The sequence below is a fragment of the Pseudopodoces humilis genome, chromosome 30 (genome assembly GCF_049639895.1).
Source record: "Pseudopodoces humilis isolate 2021_Gansu_Grassland_sample_001 chromosome 30, ASM4963989v1, whole genome shotgun sequence".
Classification (NCBI taxonomy): Eukaryota; Metazoa; Chordata; class Aves; order Passeriformes; family Paridae; genus Pseudopodoces; species Pseudopodoces humilis.
Window position 1 is genome coordinate 282,801 of NC_142229.1, and position 18,195 is coordinate 300,995.

Genomic DNA, 18,195 nt, shown 5'->3' on the forward strand with positions numbered 1-18,195 from the left:
CCCTGACATGCAAACATTGAGTCAGAATCGTTTCACCTGACACAAAGGTGCTGGTGATGCCAGACTAATTCCATACTGAGGGGAGCAAAGAAAGGATCCTTCTGTGGCTGTGAGAGGGATGGTGCCTTCCCAAAACCCATCAGGAATTACCTTTTGCCATTGAAAGGGAGGGATGTCTCCCCGAGTCCAGTTTACAGAGAGGATTTGGGAGTGTCTGAGATAAACTGGGATTTGGCCATAAAGAAGTGATCACATTTAACAATTTCAGCAGCAGGGGCAGACAAGAAAACAGCTCAACACTTAATTCTGTGTTGTGACACTGGAATAAAGCCTTGAAACACGGGAGGGGGAGGAAGTTTTTCTTCTTTGCCCTTCATTTGGCTGGAAGTGCCTGTGGCTGCTGTGGTGCTGTGCCCAGCAGGGACATCCCAGCTCCAGGGATGCTCTGGGAGTCACTGGATCAAGAGGATGAATCAAAGAGCTGCATTCCCTTGAGCCTTGTAAAGAAGCTAATTACTGCCATGTCCTGGCCTGCAGCATCCCCCTTGGCTGGCAGCCAGAGGGAAAGGATTCACAGGGCTGTAGAGGGAGATTGGGAAGGATTTTTCTGCAGGGTTTTGTTACTTTGCTCTTGTAAAGTTGGGTCCGTCTTCCTTTGGTTAAAACTGTGCTGAAATGATGAGTTTTGCCTGAGAAGGGGGCCCTGAAACTTGAGTTTTGGCTGAGGAGTGATGAACCACACAAGTTCCTCACTCTCCTGGCCTTTCCCATCTCATTTATTTATAGGATGCCCCTTCAAACAGGCAGAGACAAATTGAAAAAGCCCCCCTTTAGTGCAGCTTTCTGCAAGAACAAGAAACACCCTCCAAGCCCTTGGCAGACAGGTCGGATGTGGCTTGTTTAATCAGAGCTGCCCTTGCTCCCATTTGAGGGTGTTTTGCCATTCTGATTTTGCATCCTTTTGGTGCAGCCCGTCCAGCCAGCAGCAGGAAAAAAACTGAATTTTGAACCCTGGAAGGAAATGGTTTTGCTGCCGTTTCACTGATCACCAAAAGGAGGGATAAAAGCTGAAGTTGGGCTGCAGGTTGGGAGCAATTAAAATCTGTCCTAGGCATACTTGAGCAGCTAAAACATTTCAGCTTCTGTTTCCTGCTGGGGATCTGTCCTTGCTTGGCCCTGCCACGTGGAGCTGAGGCCAAGCTCCAGGGTTTGCTCCCAGAAGAACCATTTGGACCTTTTGGGTTTCTCATTTGGGGAAGCAGAACTGTTTCCACTTGCCAGTAGTGCTTTATTTCTTTGTGTTTCCACCTCCTCAGGTTGCTCCGCCACTGCCCAGCAGACGCGAGGCCAAACCTCCCCCTCCACCCCCAAAAACCAGGAAATCCAGCGTGGTGTCCTCGGAGCAGGGGCTGCAGTGAGGATTTGGGGTCACAGCAACGCCCAGCATGCAGCGGTTGCTTCATTTCCAGCCAGCCTGCTGATCTCCCCTGCCATTCCACCTGGAGTTTTCCTGGGAAATGCCACCAAAGACATGTTGTTGGGACTGGATTCCCTCCCCTCTGTTTGCCTGTGCAGTGCTGACACACTAATCCAGATGTCTTCCTGCTGGAATTCTCTCTCCTGGTCTTGTTTGTCATGAGTTTCTGCAATCCCAGCAGCTCCTTCCCAGTGTAACTGGGAATCCTGGGGGAGATCTCACTGGTGGTTTCCTGGGAGTTTCCTGACTAGGTCAGGGTCTCTGCTCAGCTTGTGCTTGGTTTGATCTTATTTTGTGCTTTTTAACGTGGAAAAAAATCGCTCCTGGGAATGTTTGAGGTGACAGAAGTTGCACTTTTGCCAGGGCTGGACAGGTGGCACCTGCACTGATACCAGGACTGGTACAAGACCCATAAACAGCTTGTGGCCTGTTTGTTATTTATCATCGAACTTGATGAAGATTTTGTTTTGTCTTGGAGGAAATAAGTTTATTAATTCTGTCATTTTGTTTCTGATTATCTTGTAGGAGTTGGGAAGAGCCACTAAAACCCTGCTGAGGGTGTTGCTCACAGCAGGAACGGCAATTACTGTTGGGCGGGGGGTTCCCAGGCCATTATTGTGCTCCCCTGACTGAAATGGGTTTCTGACCTTACTGAAAAACCAAAGTTTGTTAAACCAAATGAAAAGTTCCCTCAGCAAAGGAAAACCAAACCCAACAAAACCCAGCCCGACAAAAACCACCCCCAGGAGGGTTTTGTTCAGACTGAAGTTATCATTTCCTTTTGTTCTTCCCAATTCTTTTGATGTCAGTGTGACTGCAGGAGCTGCTGTGCTGCTGCCCAGCTCTGTAAGCAGATTGTCCTCATCCCAGAGTCATCCCAGCTTCCCAAACCTCCGGCTTGGAGCTCCTCTGGAGGTGGCACTGCAGTCACATCCCATCCATCCCCAGCCTCACTGCTGCCTGCACTTCCAGCTATCTCCGGCCTGCTGCTTCTCAGGGGAAATCTTGGGAGTCTTCCTGGACACCCTGGCCAGGTTTTCCCCCTCTCTGGGGCTTTGCAGGACATGTCAGCTCCTTGTTGTGTTTTTGGGCACAGACACTGCTTGACTTGAAAGCCACTGGGTTTTCTTGTCTTGGCGTTTTCTGCCCACCCTCCCTAGTGCTGTCACCGCGGCCTCCTGAGCCCGGCATCCTCTGACATCCAACTACAACTTCTTGTCTGGGCTGAGAACTTCGGGCAGAACAACAGGATGTAGTCTGAGCTGTCTGAAGCACATCTCAACAGCACCGATTGTTAATTCAGAATATTGTTAATTCAGTGCTTTTCCCCACTCTGAATCTGCCGCCGGTGCTCGGTGCTTTCAGGGGAGGTTGGGTTTAACTCCCTGCGTGAATCAGCAGGAGCACAGGAGGAGTCCCAGGAATGGTTTCCCTGGTGTGGGCAAACAGACTGAGCTGTCAGGTTTGGGTGTTTCGGATCTGAGTCACTTTGGAGTCCTCTTTCCCAGCCTTTTGCTTCGGCTTTAACAACCTTAACACTTGGAGGTACCTTGTGCATCCAGGTTTTTTCCTGGAGAAACGGACCACTCCATGCACAAAACACTGACAGGAGGAACTTTGACCCTGGGAAGAATTTTTCAGCTGATCTTTAACCAGCTTTTTACTCTTTTACTCGGCAGGTTTGGCTCTGGCTGCGTTTTTTGCAGATTCCAAACAGAATTCTTGGCACCTCTGTGGTTGATTCTCCTTCCATGGGTGAGAACAGTTGTCACCTTCAGCTCTGCTCTGCCTGGAAATCGCTCCTCTTACCTTAAAGCTGTCCTGGGTTTGTTGATCACAAGTTCAGGTTTCTCCTCTGACCTGGAATCAGAGGCAGCAGCTGACGCTAAAGAGTTCAGAACAAGTTTTCCCTTCCCAGGACATTTTGGGCATTTTCACTGGCAAATTTGCCGGAGAGGGCTCTAAATTTGGTTTTTTTTTTTTTTCCCCTTCTCACCTTTATTTATATTTATAGTCTAGAGTTTGTAAACTTGTCCACTCCTCCTCCCTTTAGCAGTATCCCCAAACTGGTGTCCGGTTCTCATACCTGCCTGATAAAAGCTGGCATCACTGGCTCAGAGGTGCAAGGTGGAATTTCTGTTCTGTGCCCAAAGGATTCAGGGCTTTGGGTCAATTTTAAGGGAAAAAAATCATCCAGGATGATCATGTCAGATTTTTAAAGGCAATAATTGGGCATTTAACTGTGTGAGGAAGAGCTGGGCATTCAACTGATTTTATATAAGTGGAATTAAGTGCCCACTCTTAGGAGAAATCCCACCAGAACCCTGATTTTTTAAAGTGTTTGCTCTTTGCTTGGGAACCTGCCTGACTTGAGTTGTGAGATTTAATTTTCAGGAGACAATTTAAGGTGTCTCTTCCTTGTTTTTTTTAAACGAGGATCATCTCTTCAGGTTAATTAGGTGCTTTAGGAAATGCCTCTAATGTGCTTTAAACTGGAGGGTTAAAAATGGGAATAGGAGTCCATAACGATAATCTCTGCACACCACAAATTACAACAATATCTACCCAATTCATGATTTTGAATAAACTCTCAAAGTTAAAACATCCACTCTGCAGAGGAGACAAAACCTAATCATATTTCAGAGACAAGCTGTTCAAAGCTGCTGTGAAATTTTAAGTCTTTGAGGATTTCAGTTTTTCTCCTTTGGAGAAATGTGCTCAACACTTGTTTTCTGGAGCTTTTAATTAAAATTTGTCATGCTGTGATAAATTCCTTTAAAAATGTGACAGGCTCTAATCCACATCAGGGGAAGAGGGGAGCAGCAGCTTTGCCTTTCAGTGGATTATTGGATTAGGAAAGGACACATATTCCAGGGAGAGCAGCTCTGTGATCTGCAGTGGCACACAACTCCAGCATGGATGTGCAGAGGTTTTTTGGGAACTGCATCCCAGAAAATCCCCCCTCCCAGCCCAGTGTTGGCTCTAGGTTCACACTGAGTTGGACTTGCAGTGACAGCTCCCCAGATTTCCCTCTCCTTATTTATTTTTATCATTGTAAATGGAAATAATAACTTTAAATCTGTAATTATTTTTTTAATATAGCGAAAACATTCCTGACCTGCTTCTGTAACCTTCTTTTGATTACTTTTATTTTTAATTAAAAAACTTGACCTTATTTTTACTGTTGCAGACCAAATCCTCTGGTGGACCAGGGTGAGCTTTTCCAAAGACTACAGCAGGGAGGAAAAATAACCAAATAATGTGATTTTATGGCTGTTCAAAAGCACGAGGTTCACCTGATTCTTCTCTCTGAACATTAATTCAAGCACCTTTAGCACAGTTTGGGCACTCCAGCAGTTACTCAAAGGAGGTTCACACCTTAACCTGTTTTTCAGGTCCACGTGGTGCTGGTTTGTATTTTTAGGCAGAGGTGGAAGCACCTCAATTAATCAAATGTATATTTGATCAATTTTTCTCACTGTGGTATTACACAGATTTAATCACTCAAAACCCTGAGCCTTGTTTGTGGTGAATTCAGGAGGATTTAGGTGTTGTGGGAGGCGTTTTTGTGTGTTCTGGGATATCCTAGGTTGGTGGTTTCATTGCAGACTCACTTTTGCAGACTGCAAATATGGTGTTTGGGGGTTTTTTCCAGTCCTTTGCAACTTAATCGGTAAAAAATACAGTTTTAAGGTGGCTCTGGGGAGAGCAGGAGCTTTGGGAAGGGACTGCAGCTCTCTGGGTAAATGCCACATGATTCACTAAATCTGTAAAGCAAGGTGTACAAATTTGCATGAGGTTTTTAAATGTAATGACTGTTGTAAAGTTTGTAAATACATTTTTTAAATAAATGTAGTTTTCATGACTGAACCAGAAAAAAGAGTAGTAGAAGTCTTTCTTCCATGGACCACTGATGGAGAGGGGAGTTATTTCCAAAAGTAAATTTATCCTTTTATCCAAATTTCCTTGCTGTTTTACCCAGAGAGGAGTGAGAAGAGGCCACGGTTTTGTCTGGACACGTGAAACAAAAGTTGTCACATCCAAACTTTCCCTGCAGGACTCAAAGCAGACCCTGCTCTGCTGCTCCCACTCTGGACTGGGATATGTTCTCTTTTACATAAATCAATAATCTACATCACAATTTTCCACTATTTTAATGCAATTTATTTAATTTATTTAACATATTTAATGCAATTTCAGGGTATTTATTCACATATCGAGCATTTGAGGAGGAATTTATGTTTACACAGTTTTGGAACCTCACTCTGGCTCTGTGGCTCCATTTGGCTTTTAAACCTTCTTTCTTCTGCCTTCTCCCTCCATCAGCCTCTCCTGTAACCACACACCAAATTCTGGGTTTAAAGAGCAGAAATTACTTTGAGGATAGGGTTTTTGGGTGCTAAAACACCACAGAGTTGAAGGCCTGGGGTGCTTTGGATGGAAAAGAACTGTGTGAGTATCTGGGGGTTCATTCCCTGAAGCCCCTCAGTGAGGGGGATTTTTGTGCTCCCTCCCACCTTCCCCAGGAAATTATGATAATTGGAGTTTTTCCATGGGGTGGAACATTTCCATCCACTCCCCTTTCTTTCCCTGTTTAATATTCCTGTAGCAGCTCCAGGAATTTGTTAGGCTGGAAAAGCTGGGTGTGGAATAAGCTTCCTTGTTTTCAGTGTTATGGAGCTGCAAGAAACAAGTTCCTGAGCAAACCTCAGGGTCTGGTTGGGTTTGGTCCTTTTAGCTGCACAAAGACAGGCCAAGTTTCCCTCAGTGAGCCAGAAAGGACTAATTTCAAATATCCTGGTAATTATTCCGGTGTGTTTTCCTGCCTAACTTCATCTCTTGCAGCAAAAAAAATACTTAAATACAGTAAATTAGTGCTGCTGGCAGCCATGGGCCATGATTCCAGTACATGCTCAGTACAAATAGGATTAAAGATGAGCTCAAACCATATTTATTTAGGTAGTTTCTGCATGAAAATCCAGTGGAATTTGGGCTCTGCATGACTGTTCCTGATTTTATGAGCCTTTTCTAGGCCTGGCTCCTCGGTGAGAGGCTGGAGAGGCTTTCAAGCACTCGGAGCTTTGGGGTTTGGCTTCAAATTAGAAGCAGAGGCTGAGCTTTTGGGATGGCCCAGGGACACTGCCTGGGAAGTGGTGGCCATCTGGCCATGAAGGTGTTGCTGGGTTAATGAAAAAGCCATTTCTGCCTGAGAGGGCTCCCTGTTTGTCAGGGAAGGCAGACGGGAGGTTTGTGCTGTCGCTGCTCTGCAGCAGCTGATGGAAATGCATTTCCCAGTCTGGGACCTTGGGAGCAGCAGCTTCCATCTGGCTGCTCCTGCAGCCTGAAACCTGGGACAAGCCTGGGACAGCTCTGGGACAGCTCTGGGACAGCCCTGGGACAGCTCTGGGACAGCAGCAGGGAGTATCCAGGGAGGGATTTGGGAATGGAGCAGGTGACAATGAGGGACCTGTGCAGGTAATTTTGGTCCAGTGGGAGGTGTCCCTGCCCATGGGACAAGGTGAATTTTAGGGCCCTTCCAACCCAAACTGACCTGAGATTCCATAATAAGGACAGAGACTTTTTTTTCATCCTTCCTCATGTGAGCTAAACTTTACTTCCTCTTCCTCCTCCACCACCCTTTTCTCCCTCCCCTCATGTATTTTCTTTAAATTTTCCCATAGTGATGACAGAAAAACCACATTACTCACCATGGCTTCCTTGAGATCCCTGATCCTGGGATTCTGCTGCGAGCCTGGGCACTCGCTCTGCTGCACCTCCTCTAATTTTTCCATTTCATTTGCAATCTGGATTGGAAAAGTGACACGAGGAGGTGATACTAGCTGTAGGAAGGGAAATTTTTCTGCCAAAAATGGCTCTACCCCAGTTACAGATGGAAGTGAAACTGTTCCACTACACAGCTGAAATTCACCTTTCCTCAGGAACTCCAGGATGCTGGAATGAGGAGGAGGCAGACATGAAGTATAGATTGGAAAGGAGGGGAAAACCACCGGTGGACAGAACCTTCCACAAGTGCTTTGTCATTTAATTGCTGAGCATCCACCACAAGCAAATTGCCAGAATTTTAAGGAAACTGGAGGAGTTGTCATAAAATAACCCAACAGAATGTTGGAATTTAGGGAGAGGATGGAATCAGATTTTACCTGGACCTCAGACCTCCATCTTTCCCTTGGAGCTAGCTGCCCAAATTATTCCACAGTGCTTCAGTGAACGTTCAAAGAGATTTTATACACAGTGATTATGAAAATATATATATATTCTTTTTTCTCCATACAACAGAGCTACAATGTGCTGTTATTTGTGCCAGGCTGATATCACAAATATCACCTCACCCCTTATTTCCCAAACCCTACTTCAAACAAAGCGTTTATCCCCAGACCTGGTGGCGTCTGGGAGACAGACACAGGGACAGGTGTGGAGGGAAGCTTTTGTCGCCTTTTTGGCTGCATTTTTGCAGGCCAGGGTTGTTTCCCAGCCCAGGACCCACCTCCTGGAATGGTCCCAGCAGGACCTGGGCGCTCCTCTTGCCCCCTGGCTGGAGGCCGTAAGACCAGTGCTGCGCCAGGCACAGCCCCACGGCCAGCATGCACAGCAGGACACTGGCCACCATCCTCCTGGCCTTCTCCATCCTGGCAGAGACAAAAAAGCACCTGTCTGCTCACAAAGGCACGACAGCTCCATTTGGACCTTGGAGAGGGACGGAAACGAGGCATTTTTCGGTCACGGAATGGTGGAATGTGCTGGAAGGGACTCACAAGAGTTGTGGAATTCCAGCTCCTGGCCCTGCACAGACACCCCAAAAATCCCACCCTCTGCCTGCTCCTGTTCTGATCTGCACCTCCTGGGAAGGAGCCCCAGCTGGATTTGCAGCCTCTCGAGAAGTGTGGATTAGCTCACTTGAAAGAGATTGGACATCTGAAAAATTTGGCTGAAGATCTAAATTAGGATTTCTGAGTTCCCGGCATGTGTGGACCTCAAAGGTTGCATTCCCTGGTGGTGTTTGGCAGATGTGTTCAGCTGGTTCCTGCTCTGGTGTCCCTGCTCCTTAAAAACTGCCCTTTGCAGTCTCTCCTAATCTAATTTTTTCTTTTTAAGAGGAGCATCTGCAAGCACTGGATAAATAAAAAGGGAGTGTGGGATGTTATTCCAGCACATTACCTGCTGCCTGAGAGAGGTTGAGGAGTAAACTCCAGGAGCTCTTCTGCTCTGGAAAATGTCTGTCATTGTGCTCTCACCTCCCTTTTTATATCCAAGCACCCCAGTGCCACCTCTTTCCCAGCAGATTTTTCCCACTTCTCCCTCCCAGGCTGCAATTTTGGTGTTACAGTGGCTGTCATGCAGCACAAGCAAAGCCCATAATTGGAACACCCCTGTGCAGCAATTAAATTCAGCTCCTTTCTCTAAGAGCCATAAAAGTAACAGCCTTGCTTTTAAGAGGTTGTAAATCCCACACTGGGATCCAGCTGGTCCTGCTGGGAATCACAGGAGCTTTTCTGTCAGTGAGTTCTGGCTCCTTTAGTGAAAGTTCTTGGGTGAGTTTGAATTTGTTGAGGGTGTGAAATGGGTGGGAAATTGAGCTCTTTAAGAATCCTGGAATATTTTGGGTTGGAAAAGACTTTAAATTCATCTGTTTCCACCCCTGCCGTGTGCAGGGACACCTTCCCCTACCCCAGGGTGCTCCAAGCCCCTTCCAACCTGGCCTTGGGCACTTCCAGGGATGGAGACTCCACAATCCAGGCAACACCTCATGCCCATCTTCATTTATGAAGGAAACAACTCTTTGGTGCTCAAACGGAGCTTGTGGTTGCTCAAGTGCCCAGAGCAGTTTGAAATCCTCCTCCTTAATATTTAAATTCAGGTGCCTTGGTGTTCTTTACTCTGTGAAATGCCAGGTGGGATTAAACTGGATGAATCTGTGACTGTAAATGTACTTTGCTGGCATGATGGAGTCTCTGGTGTGAATAGGATCCCAAAATCCTTTTTAGAAGGGTCTGGAGTGACAGGGACAAGGAGGAATGGGTTTAAATTGAAAAGAAAGGAGGTTTAGGTTGGGAAGAAATATATAATTTGGGTTTTATTAGGACAAATTCCTTTACTGGGAGGGGCTGGGATGGAATTCCCAGAGCAGCTGTGGCTGCCCCTGGATCCCTGGAAGTGCCCAAGGCCAGGCTGGAGCAGCCCAGGACAGTAGTAAGGGTCCCTGGGGATGGAACTGAGGGAAATGATCCTTAAGGCCTCTTCCAACCCAAACCATTCCATGATTCCCCGTTTTTCAGTCTCGAGACTGAACACTAAACACTGCAGGTTTATAAAGATTTATTTGCATGCAGGAGTTCAGTAATTTTGACTGCAGAAATCGGATTTTTCCCCACCTGGCAGCTCCTCTGCCTTGCTATCCTGTGCCACCTGATAATGTCTCGTGTTCCCTGCTCTCCAAACATCCTCTGCTCTGGCTCCCATGACCTCTCGAAGCTTTAATGGATTAAAGTGATTTAATAAGTAAATAATTCAGGGAAGATTTGGTGACTCTTAGTAGTCATTCTTCCTGCCCCCGTGCTCCTCCCACTCCTGCAGGGGCAGCCAGCACTGAGCTCAGCTCAGGTGATCAAGCTAAGAAATCAGTTGGGGTCAGGGGGAGAAATGTTCCTGTTGTCTGTGTGGATTCACACAGGAATTCTCCCGTTTGGAGCCTCCTTCCTCTCCTGCTCAGCCTTGCAAAAATGAGATTTAGAGGTAAAAGCAGATTTGGTTTGGACATTTAAAGAGAGCTTTGCCCAATAATTGCACTTTGTTATCTACCACTTACCCTGGCTCTGATGAGTCTGCCCTGAACAACTTTTTCCTCACAGGTTTCTGGTGCATCCACAGGAATTGGACTTTTATGGGTCCCTTCCAGCTCAGGATATTCCATGATTCTCTCATTATTCTGACTCCCATTATTTTATTAAACAAATATTAAAGGTGGGCACAAAAAGGGTGAGGAGTCTTGGAGAGAAATGACAAACCAAAAACAATTCCATGCAAATTCTCCCAATTAATGGATCAGAACCCCCACAGCACAATTGTTTTTCCAGCAGGTATTTTATGCTTTAAACCAAAAAATTCTTCTCACACAAGCCAGGTAAGATTTAAGGTATTTATTCAAATGGAAACAACCAAGCCACTTTTCTCTTTCACACTTTTTATTAATGCAACTTAAATTAGCTGGAACCTGCAAATTCTGCACAGGGCTCTTCACACAGCTCTGTCCTGGCAAAAGAGGTACCTAAAATCCAGCTGCAAATAATGGTGCCACATGCTGTGATTATTCCATAGTGCTTCAGTGAAAGTTCAAAGATATTTTATACACAGTGATTATGAAAATAGATATATATATATATTTTCCCATACAATAGTTTTACTTCTGCCAGCTACAAAATATGATAAAGAAAAATAATTCATTTGTTTCTCTAGCCCTAGGAATCTTCTTCTACTGCAACAGACACAACATTCCCACTGAAAGCCATGAGGTGGGAGAAAGGACTCCAAAGTCACACTGCAGTATTTCCCTGGAACCTACAGGCCATTTCTCCAAGGATATTGTGTTGTCCTAGAGCCTGATCCAGAGGGATCTGCAGGAAATAATCCCAATTCAGAACCTCGTGGCTCTGGGATTTTGAGCCTCGCAAGTTCACATCACTTGCCTGAGTCAAATGAACTTGAAAAGGAGGGAGAATCCTGCAATTCCCCCAAGACACAGCCTCTCCCAGACAGGTGGCAAAGCAGCGTTTTTGTAACAACAACTGAGACTACAAGACGACAGAAATTGCACTGCAAGGGAGAGACAACCCCCTGAAGAACTGTGGAACTCCAGCTCCTGTGGGACTCCAGCTGGCATCCACTGGTTCTTATTCCTCCTTTGTATTTCTACAGTAACAGCTTGATTTCCTTAAATTCAAGGTTAGTTTTAACTTTGGGGTGGTTTAAGCATCTGAGGTAAGTTCTTGATGCACCTTTTTTTCATTTATTTTTTTTATTTTTTTGGTATAGTTTCTTCATGTGCTTTTTGATTGTGTGTAAAATAAGGGTGGTATGAGCTGAGAACTCCATAGATCCTCAAGGGAAGCAGCTCCTTGTCCACATCCAGGGGTGCTGAGGCCTCTGCCCTGCACAACTCCCCCCCACAAGCAGCTCCAGCTGCTTCCAGCAGGTGTGGGAGGGCAAGGAGGGCACCTGGCCCAGGCAAGATGCTTTTACAGCCACCTGAAGCAGCCCAAACGGAACAGGGAGATCCAGCTGGGAAAAGGATGATGCCCAGGGAGCTTTCAGGGAATGTTTTTGCATAGTACATGGAGGGGAAACAGGGAAAGATTCACCTGCTGAGGGCATGAGGGGAGGCTGGAGCACAAGCTGGGGCCCCTCTGCCCTCTCTCTGCTTTGGTGACAGCTCTGTGCTTTCCTCTCTGTACTGAATTCACCACTAAGGGTGAAAACTCTGAGGAACTCCAGCCTGGAGTGCTCAGGACATGTGAAAGCAGGATTATTCTCACCAGCTGTGATTGACAGTGAACCTCCACATTGGTTTGGAGAGGATTAATTAAAGACATCTAATTTCTAAGCAGGGATGTTCCCATCAGCTTCCACCCCAGCAGAGACCTGAGCACCCCTGGGGACACCGAGCCGCCCCTGGCATGGACACAGACTGGAAATACACCTGTAAACCTCAACTTGGTTGCTACTGTACAGGAGTAACATCTTCTATTGATATTGCAGCTACAGATTTAATAAATAGAATTGCATATATTGTGCTTTATAAATTAAAATGCATTCCAAAGTGAGGCAATGCTAAACAATGAAACCATTGAACCCTTTCCCCCCCAAAACCGGCCACACTCTCTGGTTTCAGCACCAGCCCACTTCATCACTCTGCTCACAGAGGTACAAACTCTGCTGGTACCTCTGAAAACAAAAATTCCCTCCCCAAAAGTGATCAAAAAGTTTACCTAGGCACTACTGCAAATATAAGGTGGCTAATAACCAGGACTTTAACTCAGGAAGGGGAGGAGATGAAGAAAGTCACAATGAATGGTTGGATTTCTTCCTCTTCAGCATGTTCTGGCCCCTATCTGACACTCTGGGACATGTGCAGGGGTGTCAGCATCTCCTCAAAGATGGCTCCTTTCACATTAGATCCCCTCAAATTTGCTTCTTGTAGGTCACAACCTGACAGATCACAATTCTGAAGGGGGAAAGGAAAATTAATATTAACTGAATAGAGACAGAACTCTGTTCAAAAATTTAACTCCATTTCCCTTAACTCCAATTCAACTTGGCAGCTGGAGAAAAGCCAGCAATCCCTTAAATTACCATCTTTTTGTACACATACACATATATATATAATATGTACAGGAAATGAATGCTAACTCACCTCCAAGTCAGTCCCTGCCAGCGTGGCTCCTCTGAGGTTGCAGTTCTTTAGTTTGGCATTTTTCAGCGTGGCCACTCGGAGGTTAATCCCTGTCATCTGACTGCCCTCCATGTCCACACCCTTCAGGTTGGCACCTGCAATACACCCACAGCGAGGGCTGGGAGGGAAACCCAGACATGCAGCAGCTCCAGGAGATGCTTCCTAAGAGCTGGGGAAGCTGGGAGAGGTCACAGCAGAACTGGGAATTTCATGATTATTTGGCAGAAGCAGGCCAGTGAGCTTCTTCTACGCGAATGTACAGGCACAGGGCTGTTTCCAGGGAATAATTAACAGGCAGAAACTTACCTTCCAAATTAGCTTTAAGGCCTGAGGGATCTTCAAAGTTGCAGCCTTTCAGGGATGCTCCCTCTGCGTTGGAACACAACATCTTCACCCCCTGCAGGTTTGCACACTGGCAGGGACAGGATGTGAGTCATGAGGGTGTGAAGATAAATACCAAAAATCAGCAGAACACAGATTTAAATTCTAGAATTGCAACTGAACCCCCACCAAAGCACAACCCCCCTGTTACTGTGAGCAAGCACTGCGAGTAGAACAATCACAGAAAATATTGGGAAACTGATTTTTTTTGTTCCAATTCCTGTTTCTAGAGACAAGCACAGGGCAGCCCAGGCTGCAGCATCCTTACATCCAGCACGGATCCAGAGAGGTCAGCTCTCTCCAGGTTGGCACAGCACAGGTTGGCGTGGGCCAGGTTGCAGCGGCTCAGATTGGCCATCTTGAAATTGATGTAGCGAAGATCCAGGCGGGAAAGGTCAGCTCCGCTGAAATTCAGACCCTGGAAAAGCCAGTGAACACCCCCAAAATGGTCACAGAAGGGAAAGGGGAGGTCTGGACATAGAAGAATTAAAAGAAACAGGTCTGGGTAGTTGTGTGTAAACAGATGTACTGAAACACTTCCAGCACCTTAAAGAGGCTGGTAAAAAAATGGGAGAGCTTTTTTATATGGACAGAGAGTGCCAGGACAAGGGGCAATGGATTTGGAGATCAGGTTTTGATGAGATATGGGGAAGAAATTCCTCCCTGTGAGGGTGGTGAGGGGCTGGGATGGAATTCCCAGAGCAGCTGTGGCTGCCTCATCCCTGGAAGCATCCATGGCCAGGCTGGAGCATCCTGGGACAGTGGGAGGTGTCCCTGAGATTGGAACAAGATTATCCTTAAGGTCCCTTCCTTAAACCTCAAACCATTCCAGGGTTCTAGATGAACATACAAGAGCATTCATTCTATTACATAACACCATGAAATGTAATTGCAAAGCTCTCGAGATTTGGGGATTTCCTTAAAATCTGGTTTTAAAGTGCAAGAAGGCAGGGTTGGATCTGGTGTTAGGAAGCAATTCCTGGAGTTTTGCTGGAAAGACAAAGGCTGAGCTCCCTCACCTGACAGCGCAGCTCGGATTTGGTGGGTGTTGCCAGCAGGAATCGCACAAACTCCTTCCGAGAGATGGGAGAGTGATCCTCAGCTGGCTGGGAATTCTGGGGAGAGGAGCAGGCAGGGACTGAGTAAAACATTCCCTGGGAGAGCAGGACGTTCATCCAGGGTTTACAGACAGCAAGGTACCTTAATAGCGATTTCCAGGTGTTCAATGAGGGAGTCGATCCCAAAAAACCTGGCTTCTTCCAAAACCCCTACAAACAAAGCAGTGCTGGTTATTCCAGGGAACTGCTGATCTAGAGAGCAGCACCCTTCTCTCCCCTTCTGGAGAATACACACACATTATACTGGATGTAACTGGGGAGAGAGTTTGCTTGCAGCTAAAAGGAAAAACAACTCAAGACACAACATTTCCAACACCAGCATTAGGTTAAAGAGATCAACTCCAGAATTCCAGATATTAATCCAGTATGGATTTTTAATGCTCCAAAGAGAAATAACCAGCCTATCCTTGTTAAAGCAAGCACATGGAGCTGCACTGCTGAGACTCAATCCACCAAAGGGAAAACTCCCAACCACGGGGATGAGCACACAAAGCTCCCCCTGGCCTCACCACGGGCACCTGAGGGCAAAGTTTTAATTCCAAGGAGGAATAATTTAGGAGATGTCAGACAGGTAATACCTACCTAGCAAATTAATGCCATCATTTACAATGAGCTGTCCATGACGCAAATAGTTCAAAATGGGCTCAAAATACTCGGGACTGCGGTCAATGAGGAAAGCTCCTCTAGGATCTTGCTTATTCCCCCAAGCATCTGTTTCCACAACATATATATATATAAAATTACTTTTGATGTAGTAATAGGAGAGCATTTGCTTCAGTTTTCAGAGTTTTTTATTACCAAAGGGGATTGGAATAGCAAACATTCCACTTGGAAGGGCAGTTCAGAGAGAGAAGGAAGGAAAAGAGGAGTGGAGGAAAAAAAATCAGCTTAAAATGAACTTGTTCCTGCTCTGAGTAACTGAATTTTTATCACATACAAAGAATCATGGACAAAAGCAGCACTGAAATTTTAGTCTGATTGTCTCCCCAAGGCTGCCTCGTGCACAGTTTGCTCACTGGCTCTGCTGACAAAACTGAGGAAGATGCAACAAGATGAAAACCTCAGATCAGAGAAACAAACAAAAAAAGGACCCAAACTACTGACAATGGACGGGAGCTGTATTTGCAGTTTGTGAGAGGATTATATTAGGTGGTGAGATGACAAACAGAGAGAAATAAAGTTATTAAAAATAATTCTCTGTTCTGCTCTGGTAATTTAATACACTTTAGATATTTTACTTTATGAACAAGAGCCTCAGCTTGACAGTGACTTTTGCCTACTTTGCTCATTTATTACGTAAAAATAATAACGTTTATCTCAATATACTCACCTTTGTCTTTGAACATGTGTGCCAACATACTATCAGGTTCTTTGTTAACCAAAGTGCTCCTAGAAAACGAAAGCAGCCCAGCTTTACTTTTCCTTCATCTGTAAATGTTTAAGAATTAATTTCTTGCAAAACTGTGGTGGCAAATACAAAATACAGAGAAAGCTGCAGGGGTCAAAGACCTTCACAGGAAGTTACTTTTTAAGGTCTTTTACTTTACTGAAATGAAGGTTTTGAAGTTTTTGAAGACCATTTTTACCGGGTGGTGGTGAAATATCTGCCTCCCACATTGAGAGTCAGCCAGTCTGTGTGGGACCCTGTCAGCTCCTCCTGAGCTCTCCCATCAGTCTGAGGATCTGCATAGAAGAAACAAAGTAATTACTGAAAAAATTGTGAATATTCTTTAATTACAAAGAGGTATCTTCTGAAAACACCACAAACTAAAATCTTAAGTTTAGATGAAAGCAAAATCAACTCTATTAAATATAAAGTTAAATACAAGAATTACAGACTCACCAATGAAGGGCTCCCCTTCACAGACAAACAAAACATCATCATCCCTGAGACAGGAGAGGGCAGAGGGAAGAGAAAAAGGTTAATCATAACTTATTGTTCATCTAATCAACAGCGGAACCTCTCCTGATTACTTTCAGATACATCATGACCACTGGCCATTAGCTGGAACTTCTGAATCTGATTTTTATCTGTATTTTGCAGGTTTTACTGGATTGGAATGGACTGACTTCACCAGAGATTTTATCTGCAGCAGCCAGGTAGGGACCACTTGTGTAATCAATTAATCCTTAAAAAATAATTGCTTTTCTCCCCAGTCTGGGACTATTCTGTGAAGCCAAAGCAGTGACAGAATTTGTCTCCTTTACAGAAACCCCCCCCCATTCCAGGACTGACTGGAACAGTGAGGATTTCATGGCACGAACATTGCCCTGGAATCAACACAGGAGGAGCTAAAAAGGCCCCAAACACAGCTTGTATCAAGTTCTGAATCAATAAATGGTTTGAAGTTAAAAAGACACAAAAGGACCTTTGGGCATCCTGGCTAGAAATGTTTTTAGGGAAAGCACTGGGCATTGATTAAGGGGGATTAACAAGTTAGTCTCTTAATCCACAGCCTTGCTTTGCCTCTTCCTGGCTGATCCTCACCTAATCAAAGCAATATCATCAATGAGCCCCCCTTTCCCGTTGTAGACGCTGGTGGCTTTTATCCCAAGCTTGTTGCTGGCCACAGAGAGCAAATCTGAGAGAGTCCCATACACAGCCACGACCTGGGGGAGGAGAGAAGAGTGGAGGCTGTGAATAAAAACAAACCCCTGAAACTGCTCCAAAAGCCCTGTCCCTTCAGAGTTATCAGGGCTATTAGGAGGAACAAAATCCATTTGGATCCTGACCAAGAAACAAGGGAAAAGACCAATTTTGCTGTTGAACACAAAACCAGGGTGATTTCGCACAGCTCCCACCAAAACTCACTGCAACAGCAGCAAGGGAGTAACTGTTGGTGCTGTAAGAATATAATTCAGTTATTTATTTCTCTAAAGAAATACTGTTACTTGTTCTGTTCCAAGCCTCTCCCAAATGTACTTCCCTCCATAAAACCAAGGATTAAAGGACAAGCACATGAACTGTCTGCATTCAGGATGTGGATGGGAAGATCACAGACAAAATTTAGCAGAAGTGCAAGGCTGAAATGCGGTCACATGAACTCCTGCACGCCAGGCCAGGCTGGAAATAGCGGGATCATGGCCAGAATTAATAGAATTGCACATTAAAGCACAGTCACGTCAACGTCTACACTCAGAATGTGGATGGAAACACCAAGATCACGGACTCTCGGTAGAAATGCATCCCGAGGCCTTTTGCTCTGCTGGACAAGCACTGGTTGGGCCTAAAAATCACTATTTTCGGTCTTGAGACGATTTTGAGCAATTAAATGCGACTATTCCCAGGTTACCCCCACGCAGGGTCAGTCTCCCCTCAGAGCCCTCATCCCACAGCTGGGCCTCACACGGGCAGCCAGACGCGACTCCCTAAAGCCACCAAGCGCCTCCACTCGCGACAAATCCCGCCTGTCGCGATTCCCCGGCGATTCCCTCCCCAGGCAGCGAGGGGGGACCCAGCGCCCCTCCGGCACCGCGCGGCGCAGGCTGGGCTGGCCGGGGCGGCTGTAGGAAGGGCGGAGCGGTGCGGGGCGCTGCGGGGAGAGGGACCCGGCCCCGGCCCGGCCTCACCTTCCCGTTGCGGGCGCTGCCGTTGACGAACAGCGTCACCCGCCTCATGCTGCGCCCGCCGCCGCGCCGACACCCGGAAGGGGCGGGCGCTGACGGGCAGGCCCCACGGCCAATCAGCGTTGCGAGGCGCCGCGTGCCCGCCCAATGGGCAGCGAGGAGGCGGGAAAAATCGGGGCGGCAGCCAA

The 18,195-nt window shown here is 46.2% G+C and overlaps 3 protein-coding genes across 6 annotated transcripts in view; 1 reads left to right on the plus strand and 2 right to left on the minus strand.

The window, feature by feature from the left end:
• DOCK5 (dedicator of cytokinesis 5) overlaps positions 1-5,357 on the plus strand; it is a 95,535-nt gene extending 90,178 nt beyond the window's left edge. For all 3 annotated transcript variants that reach the window (XM_088068457.1, XM_088068458.1, XM_088068459.1), the window contains one exon: positions 1,317-5,357. In XM_088068457.1, coding sequence (XP_087924583.1) covers positions 1,317-1,418 — 102 coding nt within the window. In that variant the 3' untranslated portion in view covers positions 1,419-5,357. The remainder of the gene's footprint in view (positions 1-1,316) is intronic.
• A 410-nt stretch (positions 5,358-5,767) lies between these two features.
• On the minus strand, positions 5,768-8,123 carry GNRH1 (gonadotropin releasing hormone 1). The gene is made up of 3 exons (XM_005532233.2): positions 7,983-8,123; positions 7,186-7,281; positions 5,768-5,809 (listed from the first exon to the last, which is right to left on the minus strand). Exons 1-3 carry the CDS (start codon positions 8,121-8,123, stop codon positions 5,768-5,770), a joined length of 279 nt encoding a protein of 92 aa, XP_005532290.1.
• A 2,494-nt stretch (positions 8,124-10,617) lies between these two features.
• KCTD9 (potassium channel tetramerization domain containing 9) lies at positions 10,618-18,162 on the minus strand. 2 transcript variants are annotated; one of them, XM_005532234.3, is made up of 12 exons: positions 18,011-18,162; positions 16,929-17,050; positions 16,284-16,327; positions 16,027-16,123; positions 15,771-15,829; positions 15,023-15,151; positions 14,523-14,590; positions 14,342-14,437; positions 13,591-13,740; positions 13,248-13,353; positions 12,903-13,036; positions 10,618-12,713 (listed from the first exon to the last, which is right to left on the minus strand). In XM_005532234.3, the coding sequence occupies exons 1-12, from the start codon at positions 18,056-18,058 to the stop codon at positions 12,597-12,599; spliced, it is 1,170 nt and encodes a 389-aa protein (XP_005532291.1). In that variant the 5' UTR covers positions 18,059-18,162; the 3' UTR covers positions 10,618-12,596. The 2 variants fall into 2 exon arrangements, with proteins under 2 accessions (XP_005532291.1, XP_087924559.1); XM_088068433.1 differs by lacking the exon at positions 15,023-15,151.
• Positions 18,163-18,195: the final 33 nt, after the last annotated feature.